The following is a 17,029-nucleotide window of genomic DNA, read 5'->3' on the forward strand; positions in this document are numbered from 1 at the left end:
TCTTTCTAGAGTGCATCATTCTTGAAAGGGGCAAAAGACAATTAAAAGAATATTTCAATAAGATGGTGGTGACGATAATGATAAAAACAAAATTGAACCACATTTCTTGAACTTAGCTAAAAATACAGTAATACAAGACATTAATAGGAAAATGAAACTGAAAGAACATTATAGATTTAATGCCTAACATCTGACAAATATGCATTAAGTTAATATAAAAAGCTCTCAAGCTTTGGTGTCAACTGTAACTGAAGAAGAGGTAATTTGATAATAAACTATGTAGTAATAACAAAAGCTGCTGAGACATCCAGAAAAAAATCAGTAGAACCATACTTTTGTCTATCTGTGTCTAGTCATAGATCATGCACCAGAACAACTGAAGTCATTTCTGTTCTGAACTGAAACATAAATCCTGACTGGGATTGATCTGGAAAATCCTTGGAACTGAGCTATCAATATTTATTTAGTGAAAAAGAACAAATTTGTTATTTAATTTTAGTGATTAATCATGCCTCAGGAGTGTTCTAATTATAGCTTCTAAACCTGGAGGGATAGTTCTCCCTCTTGAGGAAAGTGCCATCCAGCCCTCACTAGCAGTGCAAATTCTCAACATGCTTTCCCCGATCATACAAGTGGTAAGATTTTCTCTCTCCAAATATATGCTCTATGTCAGGCAGTTCGAGCTAATTTTATTGCAGTGATACAGTATCGGGTGTGTCAGTATGTTTATGAGTTATTGTATGGTTTAGGTTTCCATACAATAAATAAATATGTATTTATAGGAGATAAAGTTGAAACTTGTAAAGCAGGGGTTCCCAGGCCACAGACTGGTCCCAGTCCGTGGCCTATTAGGAAGCAGACCATGCAAGTGGTGGGCAAGTGAGCAAAGCTTCATCTGTATATGCACAGGATCTAGGTTGCATATGAAACCATCCCCCCTGCTGCCGCCGGACTTTGGAAAATATATCTTCCACAAAACTGATCCCTGGTGCCAGAAAGGTTGGGGACCACTGTAGTAAAGGAATCTTAAATTAATGTCATTCTGAGATCTGAGATCTTTGGAATGTTAGCAGCCAACTTAGTTTAAACTTCTAATCTTTGGGATGAGTCAGAAGGCTCTACATATACTTTGCATTACAGGTAATCCTCGATTTACAACAGTTCATTAGTGACTGTACAAAGTTAAAACAGCAGTGAAAAAAGTGACCTATGACCATTTTTCACAGTTACAACCTTTGAAGCATCCCCATGGTCATGTCATCAAAAGTCAGATACTTGGCAACTGGTTCATATTTATGACCGTTGCTGTGTCCCAAGGTCGTGTGATCCACTTTTGCGACCTTCTGACAAGCAAAGTCAATGAGAAAGCCAGATTCACTTAACAACTGGGTGACTAATTTATCAAGCTGCAGTGATTCACCTAACAATGGAGGCAAGAAAGGTCGTAAAATGGGGCAAAACTCGCTTAACAAATGTCTCACTTAGCAACAGAAATTATGGGCTCAATTGTGTTCGTAAGTCAAGGACTACCTGTATTTGCCAGAAATTATTTCCCCTTAAAAGTATAGTCCATAATTCTGTCACTGTGTGACTACAAGCCTGTGACTGTGGCTGTCTGTCTGTGGCTGCGTATTTTCTGGTTTTGATCTATCATCAAATGGGGTTTAAGAAGCCTCTGATCTTACAGTATGATAAAATTTTCTTTCAAGATTAAGCACATTAATATAATAATATATAGTTTCTATTGCATACATTTTGTTAGAATAATATCCATGATAGTGTATATTATATGAATGTTAATTCAGAAATCTTGAGACAGCATGCCTGTGCCATTGCCAGACAAGATGGTCCTTTACAATGATTCAGCATGGTTCTTCTTACGTTTTCGTATTCTTATGGGATCACTATGATATATAATACAGTATTGAATTACTCAAGAACTTTGAAGCATACAGACGGTGCCTGAGGGAATATCTTGACAGCTGTGTGCCAGGCAAAAAGAAACAGGGCAGTTTTCCCCACCTTCTCGGCATGGAATGAAAAGGGAAGAAGTGCAACTGTCAAATGCCTGTTGTTCTGTTGTTAAAAGGCTGGAGTACGTGACAGGAAAAAAAAAAGATAGCAATCCTATCTCTGGCCTTCACCATTCTGCTTCTTAAGATCCATATTCTTTTTTCCACATCTGCCGTTTCACAATGACACTTTCATTTGCTAGCTACCAACCCTTTCCATATTTATCTATCTTGGGTCCTTAAGACCTTCCCTTGTCCCTTAGGAATCACTAATAATTTACAGTCTCAATCTTTATGGCTCATGTTTGCGATTTGTTGTAAGAGCTACAGCATGGATATAACATAATAAATAAGTGGTCTTTTTTGATGTTGTTGTTAACTAAACGTGAATTGGACCAGCACAGTAGAGGTTTTTTCCTCTTCTTCTGTAAATGGGAAATATTCTTCCCTCAGAAATTTCAGAGAGAGATGCTGTTTTAATTTTTGCCATTTAGTCTGGGTTTGAGACCTGAATGCTGCACAACAGGGTGAGCTTCCATTCCTGCGTACCTAGCAGTTTGAAAGCATGCAAATACGAATAGATAAATAGGTAGCACTTTGGTGGAAAGGTAACAGCCTACCATGCACTTTGGTATGTAGTCTTTCTAGCCACATGACCACAGAAGTGTCTTCAGACAATGTTGGCTCCCTCAGCTAAGAAACAGAGATGACCACCTGCCCTCTAGAGTCAGATATGACTAGACAGAGGAAACAATTACCTTTACCATTAGAATTTTTATTACCTTAAATATTCTTAATTGTTTATATTTATTCTTTTAAGCAACAATCCTTCTACTGTTGGGTCTGTTAGTTACCACATTAATTTCCTTTGTATTTCCCTTATAATATACTTTAAATTTTCTCTCAGGTTCTGTAATACCAGAGTAATGGTATAGAATTGCCATCCATCAAATATTTAATGCCTTTTCATTCTGTCTATCTATGTATAAGTCTAAAAATACTGTAAAACATGTTATTTGGGAAAGTAAAAACAAAATAAAAGATTAATATTTAGGAGTAAGAATAAGTTTGTTTTCAGTGTTATTAGTTGTGAATGATAAAAATGAATCAGATCCCTCTAGGTTTAGGATCCCCCAGCAGATGGATGTACCTGAAATTATGAGAAATGTAGACAGATTTCAAAAAATCCTACTCGGAGTGCTTAATATATCTAAAACGGCTGCTATGGGAACAAACCCAATTATAAAAAAATGATTTAGCGCATGTTACCTTCTGCCACCATCTCCTCCTGAACAATGCTGAGCATTAACCCTGTTTACCTTTGTCCTTTTGTTTTATTTTACAACAAATAGGTATGTTTCCAAATAAACAACTGGGCTTTAGCCACCATAATGTTTATTATCTTCAATAATATCTGAGGCCCATGTGGGTTCAGAAATTATCTTGGAAAGAAATATAACACTGGAGGCTTTGAGCAGGCCAGGTTTTTGCTTTTTAAAAATTGCAATGATTTCTTAAAAATGTAAATAAGTCACAGGACAAAGCTATACTATATCAAGGGAGATGTCTTTTGGCAAACATATGCCTCTGGAACTATGTCAGAGACCCAACTCTTACCTTTCATTTCTCATTTCAGGAAAACCTAAAAAAGGTATTTTAGGAGTTATTTATTTCTATTTATTTCAGGAACCTGGTCTAGGAAAGAAGACTACTTATGAAAAGTTGTAAATAATCTCAGAAAACAGAGTGAAATACTTTCTCCCCTTTTATATGGGAGTAGTGCTAGATTGTTTACAGTTTCAGCAAATAGAAATGCTTCCATTACATCTGTGCTGTTGTCATAATAAGATAACTACAAAGATCATTATTATTAAATTTTGATACAATAGCTGATAAGGAAGAGCTCAGTGTGATGGGTCTCACTGCATCTGTACTTTCTTCCTAACATACTAGTGTGAAATATTTTCAGGAACAAAAATACTCTAAAATTAATCAATAAACATTTAAAAGATTTATTTTGCATTGTACTTGAATTGAATTGAATTGAATTGAATACTTTATTTGGCCGAATGTGGTTCGATACACAAGGAATTTGTCTCCGGTATAGAAGCAGTATACATGCAAAGTCACAGAGTAATAATAATAATACCAATAAAAGAGGGAAGTAAAGAAGATAATAAGAAGGATAAATAATAATACTACAGCCATACTACATGGATAAGTATATATAGACATTAGGAAGCACTATGAGAATTAGATGTTCAGCAGAGTGATGGCACAAGGGGAAAAAACTGTTCCTATATCTAATTGTTATAGCATATAATGCACTGTACTGAGAAAAGGAGTTGAAACAGTTTATATCTAGAATATGAGGCTTAGACCTCCTTCAGATTTGCAACATACAAATCTTTTGTGGAAGGCAGGCGGGGTTGCAATTGTTCTTTCTGCAATCTTAACTATTCATTGGAGTCTGTACCTATCCTGTTTGCTTGTTCTTTCAAACCAGAGAGTTATAGAAGTACAAATAGCAGACTCAGTAATTCCTCTGTAAAAGTGTATCAACAGCTCCTAGGGCAGTCTGAACTTCCTGATTTGATGCAGGAGAAACGTTTTTGTTGTGTGTTTTTAATGGTAGGTCTAATGTTAAACATCCATTTCATGTCTTGGGAGATTATAGAACCAAAAACCTTGAAGGATGCTACTGCTGATACTGTGCTGTCAAATATAGTAAGAGGGGGTAGAAAAGGAGAATTTCGTCTAAAATTTACTATCATCTCTACAGTTTAAAACATGTTCAGCTCCAGATTGTTTGGGCTGCAGCACAGGGCCAATTGTTCAACCTCCCATCTATATGGTGGTTCATCACCATCTCAAATGAAGCCAGTGACTATGGTATCATCTGCAAACTTCAAACTTTTTTCCTAGAGCTGTGGATGCCATGGTTAAGATTGCTTGATTGCAGTGATAAACAGGATAAGGGCTAATGAGATGAATATAAATTCTGAGAAGATGGAAGTGCTATGGATGACAACCTAGGTCTAGGTTGTTGAAAAATTGGCTGTTCTAGATGAAGTTGCGCTTCCTATCAAAGCACATATTCTTGATTTGAAGATGCTCTTTATCTATCCGTAGCACTGAGGACCCAGGTGACCTACTACTAGCTTTTTGCTTTGAATATCTAGTATTAACTGAGGTCATTACATCAACTGCCCTTTTTTCTAGACAGGAGTAACTTGAATACAGCTTCATGGTTTAGTCGTTTCAAGACCCAAGTAGCAATAGCACTTAGACTTACATACCGCTTCATAGTGCTTTACAGTCTTCTCTAAGCAGTTTACAGAGTCAGCTATTGCCCCCAACAGTCTGGTTCCATATTTTACCAACCTTGGAAGGATGGAAGACTGAGCCAATCTTGAGCCAGTGAGAATCAATTGCTTGAATGCAGACAGCTAGAGTACTGACTGGGATACTACACCACATAGATTAAATTTGTGCTAGAAGGTCTGCAGTGGTTGACTGGCTGCCATTGAACAAGATTAAATGTTGATTTTAATGTGAAAGCTCTAAATCAGAGTTCCCCAACTTTTCCAGCTTTGCGGACCGGGAGGGGGGAGAGGGTGGGAGTGGGAATGGTTCTGTGGGAATGGCGGGCAAGTGCGCCAACAGTTCCACTTGCACAAGTGGCGGCCACACAAGTATGCCACTCACACTGAATTGCCTGCCGCTTCTGCAGCCTGGTTTCGAAAGGTTCACCGCCCAGTAGTGGGCTGCAGCCCGGGGAGTTGGAGACCCATGCCCTAAATCAGTGGTCCCCAACCTTTTTATCGCCGCGGCCCGCTGAGCGCGCGCAGGGGTGGGGGCACGGCCCAGGAGCTTTTGCGCACGGCCCATTGCGCACGGCCCAGGAGCTTTTGCGCACGGCCCAGGAGCCTTTGCGCTGCAGCGTTCATGTCCCCCGGCCGCTGCACGGCCCGGTGCCAGGTACTCCACGGCCCGGCACCGGTCCGCGGACCGGGGGTTGGGGACCACTGCCCTAAATAACATAGGACAAGGTAGCCTCATAGAATGACTCCGCTTATATCAGCCTCCCAGGGATCTGTGATTTTCAGAAGATGTCTGCTCTGTCTCAGAGACTTCAGTTTGACAGTGACAATAGCATCTGTCCTCTGGAAAGGCTTTTCTTCTGTTTATTCCAGGCCCTATACTTAATTTGGCTTTTCCTGCCATTAATTTCACCAATGCATATACTGCATTATTTTTATAATGGTTTTGTTGAATTTGTAAACTACTTTGTGGGTTTTTCACTGAGGCACAATATGCAAATACTTCAAATAAATAATCATATACATAAATAATGGATATTTATATTGCGTTTTTTTATTAACAATTGTGTAGATACATGGAGAAACATGAATTGACTGGTTCTTTGCTTAGAATATTATCTCACAAAAACTGAGAAATAATATAGAAGGTTTAGGGATTACATTTGATCACTTAGAGTGTTTGTCCTCCCTGGCTTAACCGCCTACTTTATATTGCCAGCAGCAAGGTAAATCAGGCACAGTTGGCTAGTTTGAAGAGAGTTTTTGTTTGTTCCTCTTTGTGTCTTGCCTTGCAAGCTAAGCTGTGTCTTGTGATACTTTTGTATATCCCTGCTTTTGTTAAAATTTGAGGCATATGTGTTCTGGTTAAATCAGTGCTGCTGCTTCTTCTTGTCAATGAATGCTAGCTCTGGTGTCTTTCCAGTTAAGCTGTGTGTACCTTTTGTCTTTGAAAATAAAGAGAAAGCAATTTAAAGAAAAAGAAAAAACCTTTCATTTTCAGTGATACCTTTTATACAAAGAGACTTTTTTTGTTTGGTGGTAAAGAAGAGATTTCTGGAGAGGGTGGACTGGGAGATTCAAAATGGCTCAAGCTCTTACTAAATTCCAATCACTTTTTTTTAATATATCTTTTTAAAAAATGTAGCTCTTCCCCAAACCCTTTACCTTCTGAACACCAAAGCCAGGTTGCAGCCCATTTATGTTGTCTTATGCTATAAAATCTAACACTGATATGGGGAGGCCGTGTCCGGATTTTTGATAGATGTGATGGGAAGGTATTTTGAGTTTGAGTTTAAGTTTATTTAGATTTATATACCGGCCTACTCCCGAAGGACTCAGAACGGTGAACAGCCAAAGATAAAACAGATACAATATAAAATTTAAAAAACAATTTAAAAACATATTAAATAAATTTGGCCCATACTAATTAAAACACCCCGTTTTTAAAAACAAATTAAAATTAAACAATTAAAAAGAGTTAGGCCAGCCCCGCTTGTTGAAATAAAAAAGTCTTGAGGGCATGGCGGAAAGTGCGTAAATCCGGGATCCTCCGTATCTCCGGAGGGAGCTCGTTCCAAAGGGCAGGTGCCCCCACAGAGAAGGCTCTCCCCCTGGGGGCCACCAGTCAACACTGTTTGGCCGACGGCACCTGAGAAGCCCCTCTCTGTGGGAGCGTACTGGCCGGTGAGAGGCTACTGGTGGCAGAAGGCGTTATTAGTGTTAATATTTGAATAGTTCAATTTGGTCCTGCTAGTTCATAGAGATTTCGAAAATACAAGACAAGACAAGGCCAGGACCAAAATTTTAACTAACTGAAAATATGAAGATTATGTATATGCACATTAGACATGGGAGTTTGATGCAAATGAAGTATATTCAGTCAGTCTTGATCTCTGTAATGTAGAATCTTTAAATTTAGGATGCTAAGATCCTTGTTTAAGATATAGTGTTGGGACTCTAGAGGGAAGTAAATAATCCATCATTTTCAATTGCAGATGGTACTAGAGAAGTCAAAGTTACCGAAAAGTAGTGGCTGAGCATTTGGCATATCTATTTATGAGCACAATTTTTCCCTTATTCAATTAATCAATTACATAAATGAATATTTTGTTATTTTAGAAAACCTAGAAAGGAGTGCTGTATTCAAAAATTGTAATAATCCAAGACTTTTGCCATAGAAGCATATATTTGTCTTTATTCAAATTAGCATATCTACTAAAGGTAAAAAGGAAAACTGTCTTATTTTGCTTAAGCATTTTCAAAGAAAGATTTTGAGGTTTTAGTGTTTTAAAAAGCCCTTAAGTTCTGGCTCTTTTCCCTTATATTTGCCTATCTTGATTGCAATTCATGTTTAGAAGAGAATAGTTCTCTTACCTTGGAAGTATGAGCTGATTTTGGCAGTTGTTATCAAAAGCTACTCTAGAGCACTTGGGGACTTTTTCTAAGAGAATCCTCATAATTAACTTAGCTATGTTTATCTGTGAGAATATAATGCAGCCACTATCAGTAGAATTATTTCTTTCTCTCTCTATTCTAGATATTTTTTTAAAAAAAATGTTCACCAATGCGATACAAGGCAAGGAGATAGATTACACATTTTCCTCATGTATCTTCAACTGTCAGGAAGAGTTTTTGGTAATTTCCTAGTGTGCATCCTAGAAACATAGGTTTAGAAGGGAACTAAGAGAACATTCAAATCTAACTCCATGCACACTTTCGAATTCATTACACCATCCAAGAGAGATGGCTATCCAGCCTTGCAGTTACTTTGGTTTGTTAATACAGTATTCATTTGGCTAACCAGCCCTGCAGTTAGTTTGGTTTGTTAATATTCATTTGTTCTTTGGGTTTTTAAATAATCAACCTTTGCTGGAACGTAGAACATAAATCAGAAGAGTTCAGTACAAGATACTTGCTTGTTTTATCCATGCATGTTGCGTAAGGGTTCACCCAGAAACATACGCAGAACATTTGAATTGCTTTATTCTGTACTAATAACCAATTTACTGTTCAGAATCCAAAGTAGAGGAAATGTCTTCTGCCAATTAACCAGACATGGTTGTGTCAAAGTCTTGATTGTCTAGTGCTTGGAGTATGGGAAACTCTCCTCCAGTTTTCCCATCACTGACTTTTAATGGGATTTGTTTTTCTTTCAGAGAATCAACTTCCTCCTGGCTTTCCAACTATAGATATGGGCCCCCAGCTCAAGGTAGTAGAAAAGGCCCGCACAGCTACAATGCTCTGTGCTGCCAGTGGCAATCCTGACCCCGAAATCTCCTGGTACAAAGATTTCCTTCCGGTGGACACAGCTGCTAGCAATGGCAGAATCAAACAGCTTCGTTCAGGTAAAAAGTTTTTCATATCCTGAACCTCTGTTATGTTATGTGTCTCTCCGACTCCATTATTGGATTCTGCTTTCAGGAAAGAAGAACACTAGCAGCAGCACTTAAAATTACAGGTTGAAAAACAAATGGTTGCTCAGTTAGTCCATGGACAGAGGCAATTAAGAGCATCTAGTCAGTTTTGAAATATTTATTGTAATTTTGAAACTTGTTTTGGATTCAGAGACTAAGCTTTGACATTGAAATTTGCAGTTTTAAATTCTGAACAACCATGTCCACTGGCTATAAAATCTTATCCTCAGCACTGAAAATCCTTTTCAGCTGAAAGACGTTATAAGATTCTGCAAGAATGAGTTGTAAATCACACAGCACCTTAAAATCATGCTATGTATATTATTAATGATTTAAATATTTTAGTCTGATTGTACTAAAAGGAATTAAACATTTCAAGGATGCTATTATCTCTGTCCATTGGTAATGAAAAGCTGTATCAGTGGTGCTGGGGAGGGAGGGAAGCAAAGGGAAGGTTGCTACAGTTGTAAGTGGAGTTTCTGCCTCAATCAAGAAATCATGCATACCCATAACCAGTGTGATCAATACCTATATCCTAAAGTATATTCCGCAGTTACAAGTTTATATTTAGCCTCTTGCTGACAATTGTTAGACTCTGAGATCTTTCCATATAAAACAGTGAGCAATAATTACACTGATACATTTACATTTTATGTAATTTCACACTGACCTTTACCTTTTTCTCAAGATGCGTGTGGTGAAAGGAAATAACACCCTCATTAATTTAATTTGAAAGGTGCTACACAGGCAGCATTAGGAAAGCATGCCATTGGATACTTATTTTCCATGCTTTTAAATATATTTCTATATCTGGAATTGCAAATGAGTAGGGCAGCACTTGAGCACATGGTAGGCTCTTAGCAAAATTCATTTCACGTAATTCCATTGCTGGTAAGCAAGCTTAAGAGGAAAACCTGAGTTTAAAAACAAAGCACGTTTAACATTGCCATCATGTCCTAAATTTGGACTGGTCTTTTTTCCTTCTATATTGCAAGCATATTTCCAGAGAATTTCATTTGGTATTCACACACTACTCTAATTTTCCCTAGTTATTTAATTTCTGAAGGAGACATTAGCAGATTTAAGAGAAATGTGTGTTAAGTTTCACTCATAAAGTCCCTCAGGAAGAAAAAGAGTTCTAAGTCTGAAACTTGTAATATAGGCAGCAATATTGTACCTGCTTAGCTATTGAAGACTCTGGTTTCTTCAGACACAATGGAAAAATATGTTTCTTCTTCCAGTTTGCAGTATCAGTAGGATTTACACTATGGAGTAACATTTTCTAAGTATCAAGGAAACACTCTGGAATGTGCCCAGACTTGTCCTTTTGTGTGGATAGGCCTAGAAAGCATACATATTATATCCATATTATCTTTCTTATCCTCACTCACACATTCACACATATGCACAAACACACACATAGGATTATTGTGAAGAAAAGATGTTCCAGCACACAGGATTATGAGAAGCACAGCATATCAGGTTTAGACTCCATATCAGGTTTAGACTTCAATATTGTCCCCTTTTCAGCAGATCTCATCAAGTTCATTAATAACAACAGGGAAACGTATCCCAGTGGTCTAAGACTATTGATGGGTAAAGTTTATTTATTTACTAGGCCAATAGGCACTAGAGTCATTGATAATTCTGAGTAGTATATGTATCTGAGATTAGTTAGCCTGTAAATCAGGCTAACTATGTAGAATAAAGATCAGAACATCTCAGTGCACAGAATATCATCATAAACAGCAGGAACATTACAACCCTATTCAGAACTAAAGATGGTATCTTCCTGGAATTGTATCATTTCCAAAGTCACACCATCTTGTTCCTCCTCATCCAGAATTTAACATCCTCCAGGAACATGGACAATAGCTGGAAAGCATTTTCTGTTCAGTCTTGATTAACGAATAGATTTGACTGTCCCCTATGTCAACAAATGATTTTGCTTCATATGAATTCAGAGTTGCTACCACTAGCCTTAACCCTAACCCTCCAGCAAAATAGTGAAGGTGGGATACAGATAAACAAAATAATAATTTGATAGGTGGACAAAAATGCCACATCCAGTCTGAGCATCTGGCTGGCTGTGGAATAGACCATAATAATATCATAAAACAAGTGGAGCACCACTTGAATACTTTTGGCATTGACAAATTCACCATCAATTAATTGCAAAGGGTAGCTTTGTTCAGAAGAGCTTACATCCTGCAATGTAAGCTATCAAATACTATCAAATATCAATATTTGCCTGTCCCAAGTCCTTGGGAAGGACTCAATAGGTTGATAAAAATGCCAAATCCAGTCTGAGCATCTGGTTGACTGTGCAAAAAATCAGAACAGCAGAATAATAGAGAAGGAACTGAAGAAGATAACAAAATATAAAGATCTGCAAATAGAAATTGAACAACTGGCAAAAGAAAGCAAAGATTATACCAACAGTAATAGGTGCAATCCCAAAACAACTAGAACAACCACTTGAACACCATCAGCATTGACAGATTCACCACCAGTCAGTTGCAAAAGGCAGCTTTACACACAACAGTTGACATCCTGTGATGTCAAATATAAACATCGTCCAACATCGTCAACATCGTCAAATATAAACATCTGCCTATCCCAGCTCCTTGGGAAAAACCTGATAGGTGGATAAAAATGTCAAATCCAGTCTGAAATTGGATTTGTGCAATGGACCATCTAATTATTCTAATCAATGCTGCTGTCCAGTACTCTTAGTAATAATTTTCTGACCATTAAATTAATGCTTAAATGACTCATCTTTGGGGTAAAGCGGGCAGAGCTCTCTGGGATCCTGCATGTTATAGACTATCATTCTGCTGTCCATTGAATTATTTAGTCTAAAATGAGGTAATACGTGTTTCCCCGAAAATAAGACCCCGTCTTATATTTTTTTGAACCCTGAAATAAGCCCTTGGTCTTATTGCCATGCGTTCAAAAGCCCGATTGGGCTTATTATCAGGGGATGTCTTATTTTGGGGAAAACAGGGTAAATACAATTTTAGTTAATAGCAATTATGTTCCACTCTAACAGAACTGTTCAGCTTCCCATAATCATATACAAAGATAACGTACAGGTAGTCCTCAACTTATAACCATAATTGAGCCTAGAATTACAGTTGTAAGTCATTGCCATTGTAAGTCAAGGCATCACATGATCAGATCTGATTTTTTTACTTTTTTGTGTCATTCACATTAAGTAAATGTGGCAGTTGTTTAACAAACATCAATTTACCCCTGATGGCTGTTTTTTGCCAGAAACCAGAGGTAAATGCCAGAAACCAGTAAAAAAAGGTCACAGTGTGGTCATGTGACCATGGGATGCTGCAAACAGCCATAAAGGTGAACCAGTTGCAAGCACCCAAAATGTGGTCACATAACCAGGAGAGGGTGCAGCTGTTCTAACTTCAAAAATAGCTCATAAATAGCCTTGGGAGATTAATTGTAACTTCGAATGTTTGCTAAATGACTGGTCATAAATCAAGGGCTATCCATATTCCACAACTGTAATTTAAGGGGGAACATGGTATCACAGTACTTAAAAGTACATTTATATTTTAAGTATCATCTCAATAAGCTTTCAGTTTTCTTTCATGCATTTACTGCATTATTCAAACTACGACTGGACAGAAATTCCCCTGCAGTTTTGTATGGATTGCAGAGATCCAAATAGGACAATACTTAAAAAGAAGCCTACTTTCCAAAATACAATCACTATATATTTTCAGAAAAGGTAGGAATGGCAGATTGCTATAACTTGTACATTCAGTTTACATTTGATTATAGATATGTGATTAAATAGCTATTTGGGATCTTGGTTTAAAAACGTGGGCCAATTGTGGAAGGATTGCTATATATGCATAGTTTCCCATTTTATTTCTTGATCTGCAAGGAAAGGAAAATAAAATAGGAAGAGGGATTTTAAAAGACTAGCAATAGTATCCCTCTGCTCCAAATTGAATGGTGGTATAAAACTTCAATGATTATAGTTGTATTTTTGTCACAGGCCTCTATCATTCAGTGTTCACTATTGTTCATAAAATAATGTTTTGAAGAACAATAAAATCATATTAAACATTTTAATACCAAAGAGAAAATTGTGGCAATAACCCTAGCACAGTAATAATATTAATGGACCATCATGATAGAGAAAACACAGTGAACTTGACTAAAAAATGAATGTGTCAGGCACGAACAATCAGACCCATAAATGTAGAGTTCAAACTAGCTACTTTATTGTTGTCTGCCTATAGTACAGGAATCTCCCCAGCCTGGCAACTTTCACTTGGAAAAGATTAGGTGAGGGGGGGGTTCACTGGGGGTTAGAACTTTGTGTTTACATAGTGAGTCCATGCTAATTTCCTGTTTGAGCCCTCTTCCCTACATGATGCTCTTGAACATCATGTCAAAATAAGAATAGGTGCTGATCCAGAGACAAGATATGGGGTAATGCTGCAAATCAAAACCATATACTTCATGACCTTATAGCTAAATTAGAATTTAATAAACTGAGATATGAACAACACCTGCACATCAGCAATAGATAAGAATAAGCAGTATGTTTGAATTAATATATTGAGCCATAAACATGTTTTATAAATCATAGTGTTTTAGCTGTCTTGTACTAAACTAAAACTAAATAAACAGGACTTAATGTATTGTGTGGATCAGCCAGTAGCCACTAGTAAAAGAAGACAATTGATTAATAAATTTAAAATGGCATATCTTGTTTACTTTATATTTATAAATTTAGTTTTATAAATTTTGCCTCCTGAGTCCCAGCTGATGGCTAGAGGGAAAAAAATTGTTTAAACTCTTGCTGCAGGGCTTCAAAGGACCGCCCTACAGCTGATCAGTGTTAAAAGAAAACAAATGAGTAGACCAGTGCCTGCAAAAATAAATGGGTAGACCAGTGCCTGCAAAAATACATGAGTAGACTATTGCCTGTAAAAATACATGGGTGGATCGGTACAGCTCTGCAAGCAGTTAAAAGCGTGGTAGACAAGTACCTCTGCTAAATCCTAAATATTTGTCACATGACCATCAAGCCACGCCCACAAAATAAGCCATGCCCACAGAACCGGTAGTAAAAAAATTTAGAACCCACCCCTGCATCATATATAATACTCCCTTTTCCTCCTATTTTCCCTACAATAACAAGCCCATGAGGTGGGTTTCACTGAGAAAGAGTGACCAGCCCAAGGTCACCCAGCTGACTTTTATTAAGAATCACACACAATCAGTTTGAAAGTGACATTCCCTGTTGTAGAACAAACATTGCATACATCTCAGAGGAGAAAAGGGGCAAACCAGCTTTTATCTCAAAATAGTACGTTAAATGCTATTTGAGAAAAAATAGTCATATTAATACAGGGCAAAAAAAAACCCATCCCAGAAATAGTTTTAAAAGTGTAAACTAAAAACTGAGCTCATATATATTGCCTCAAAATCTTTCTTTTTTTTTTTTGGACAGTATCCCATTAGAAATAACTTGATACTGGCTTGGTAGATTCTTTGGAATAAAGTATTGTTGAGTTAACACATGGACTGTACAAAGTTTGAAGGCTATGTATTTAAATGGCTTCATTCCATAACAGCATGGAAAGGAAATCCTGGATTATGACTTGTTCTGAGTAATATTTTTAATAGAGCAGTGAGTGCATAATATGTATCTGTGAGTTGCATTCATTTTGCTAAGCAGCAAACTGGACAAGATTTGAATATGAATGCTTTCTTGTCTGCCCCATAATAATAAGTCAGAACTGGTATGATTGTTATTGTGGGCAGCACCATTGTACTCTATGCTGTACAAGATGTTTAGCTTTAGATCTACTGTAAATGTGAAATATAATTCCTGGAGTTGCTCTGGAGGTGACTAATACATTGGTTAAACAAATAAATATTGCTAATGTATTAGAGCAGTACAATAAATACTACCGTAAGCACTTATGAAAATCAGGCCAGAAGTGGAATGTTATTTTAATAGGATGCAATGTTTATTGTGTCAGATAATTGATCCATTTAGTTCAGTGTTCCCTACCATAACCCACATCACAGTTCAAACTGGACAAAGACAAATTGGAGCAAATTCCGAAAAAGGCTATCAAGACAATGAAGGATCAAGAAAGTAAGTCCTATAAGTAATACTTAAAGAACCTGGATATGACTAGCCTACAAAAAAAGATGATTGAAGGGAAATACAATAGCAATCTTCAGATATCTGAAGAATTGTCTCACAGAAGGAATGAAGTTATTCTTCATTACTCCAGAGGGAAGGATCAAAGCCAATGGATAAATTATAAGTACATCCAGGCTAGAAGTCAGGAGGAATTCTCTGACTAGATACAAGCTATCAAGCAGGATGCTACCAAAGTTATGAGTTCTTCACTTGAAACAGAGACCATTTGTTAGAGAGTTTTTAGTATATCCTGTATTGAGCAAAGGGCTAGACCAATTTCCAGGCCATTGCCTACTATTGTACCATGCAACCCAACAAGACAGACACAGACTTCAGAGGATAATTAGAACTGCAGAAAAAACAATTGCTACCAACCTGCCTTCCATTGAGGACCTGTATACTGCACGAGTCAAAAAGAGGGCTGTGAAAATATTTACAGACCCCTCACATCCTGGACATAAACTGTTTCAACTCCTACCCTCAAAACGACGCTATAGAGCACTGCACACCAGAACAACTAGACACAAGAACAGTTTTTTCCCAAACGCCATTACTCTGCTAAACAAATAATTCCCTCAACACTGTCAAACTATTTACTAAGTCTGCACTACTATTAATCTTCTCATCGTTCCCACCACCCATCTCCTTCCACTTATGACTGTATGACTGTAACTTTGTTGCTTGTATCCTTACAATTTATATTGATATTGTTTCCTGATTGCTTATTTGTACCCTATGACTATCATTAAGTGTTGTACCTTATGATTCTTGATGAACGTATCTTTTCTTTTATGTACACTGAGAGCATATGCATCAAGACAAATTCCTTGTGTGTCCAATCACACTTGGCCAATAAAAAAAATTCTATTCTATTCGATGCCCCATTTGGAACTAGGCCACACAAGTGGTGGATGAGCACGCATGTAGCTCCACTAATGCAAGCCGCGGGCACTCACATGCAAAGCTCCATTTGTGCTCAACACTCACATGCAAAGCTCCATTTGTTTGAGTGGTGGGCAGGTGTATTCGCGCGCACACCTGCCACACACATGGAATCATCCCGTCCCCCCCCCCCCACACACACACACATACACAGCAGGCCACTATGCCGCAAAGGTTGGGGACTGCTGGGTTAGATTAGACAACTTCTTAAATATCTTTCAACTCTATGGCTCTATGGTTTCTAAGAAAATGCCTGGGTTTTTGCTTTGGTGGCTTGCGGTTCAGATATCTATGTGGTAATCCTGACCAGTAAGAAAAATCTGGAGACTTCTGTGGAAATAAGAACATCTTTTTAAATGGCTTAACCGTTGTGATGTGGGATCTGGCAAGAAAAATCTAAAATTCTTCAGACCTGAAGAAAGATGAACCAACTGCACTGTAGGGAATCCCTTTTCAGCGTGTTTGTGTAGACAGTTAATTCCAGACTTTTCAATGGCTATGTGAGTGCATTCCAAAATCAGCATCACATCCAAGTGAGGGCAACTTAAAACAGGTACTGTTTCACTGACTGGGAGACTGATTGCTGCGCTCTGTTGTGGAAAGTCTCAATGTCAGTTAACTGCAGGTAGGAAGAAGATAGGG

At 37.6% G+C, this 17,029-nt stretch overlaps 1 protein-coding gene across 22 annotated transcripts in view; it reads left to right on the forward strand.

Moving 5' to 3' along the window:
• PTPRF (protein tyrosine phosphatase receptor type F) overlaps window positions 1-17,029 on the forward strand; it is a 529,684-nt gene that overhangs the window by 398,068 nt on the left and 114,587 nt on the right. For all 22 annotated transcript variants that reach the window (XM_087889625.1, XM_087889634.1, XM_087889639.1 and 19 more), the window contains one exon: window positions 8,992-9,180. In XM_087889625.1, the coding sequence (XP_087745751.1) occupies window positions 8,992-9,180 (189 nt within the window). The remainder of the gene's footprint in view (window positions 1-8,991; window positions 9,181-17,029) is intronic.

The sequence above is a fragment of the Pantherophis guttatus genome, chromosome 3 (assembly GCF_059756535.1).
Source record: "Pantherophis guttatus breed Tessera chromosome 3, ASM5975653v1, whole genome shotgun sequence".
Classification (NCBI taxonomy): Eukaryota; Metazoa; Chordata; class Lepidosauria; order Squamata; family Colubridae; genus Pantherophis; species Pantherophis guttatus.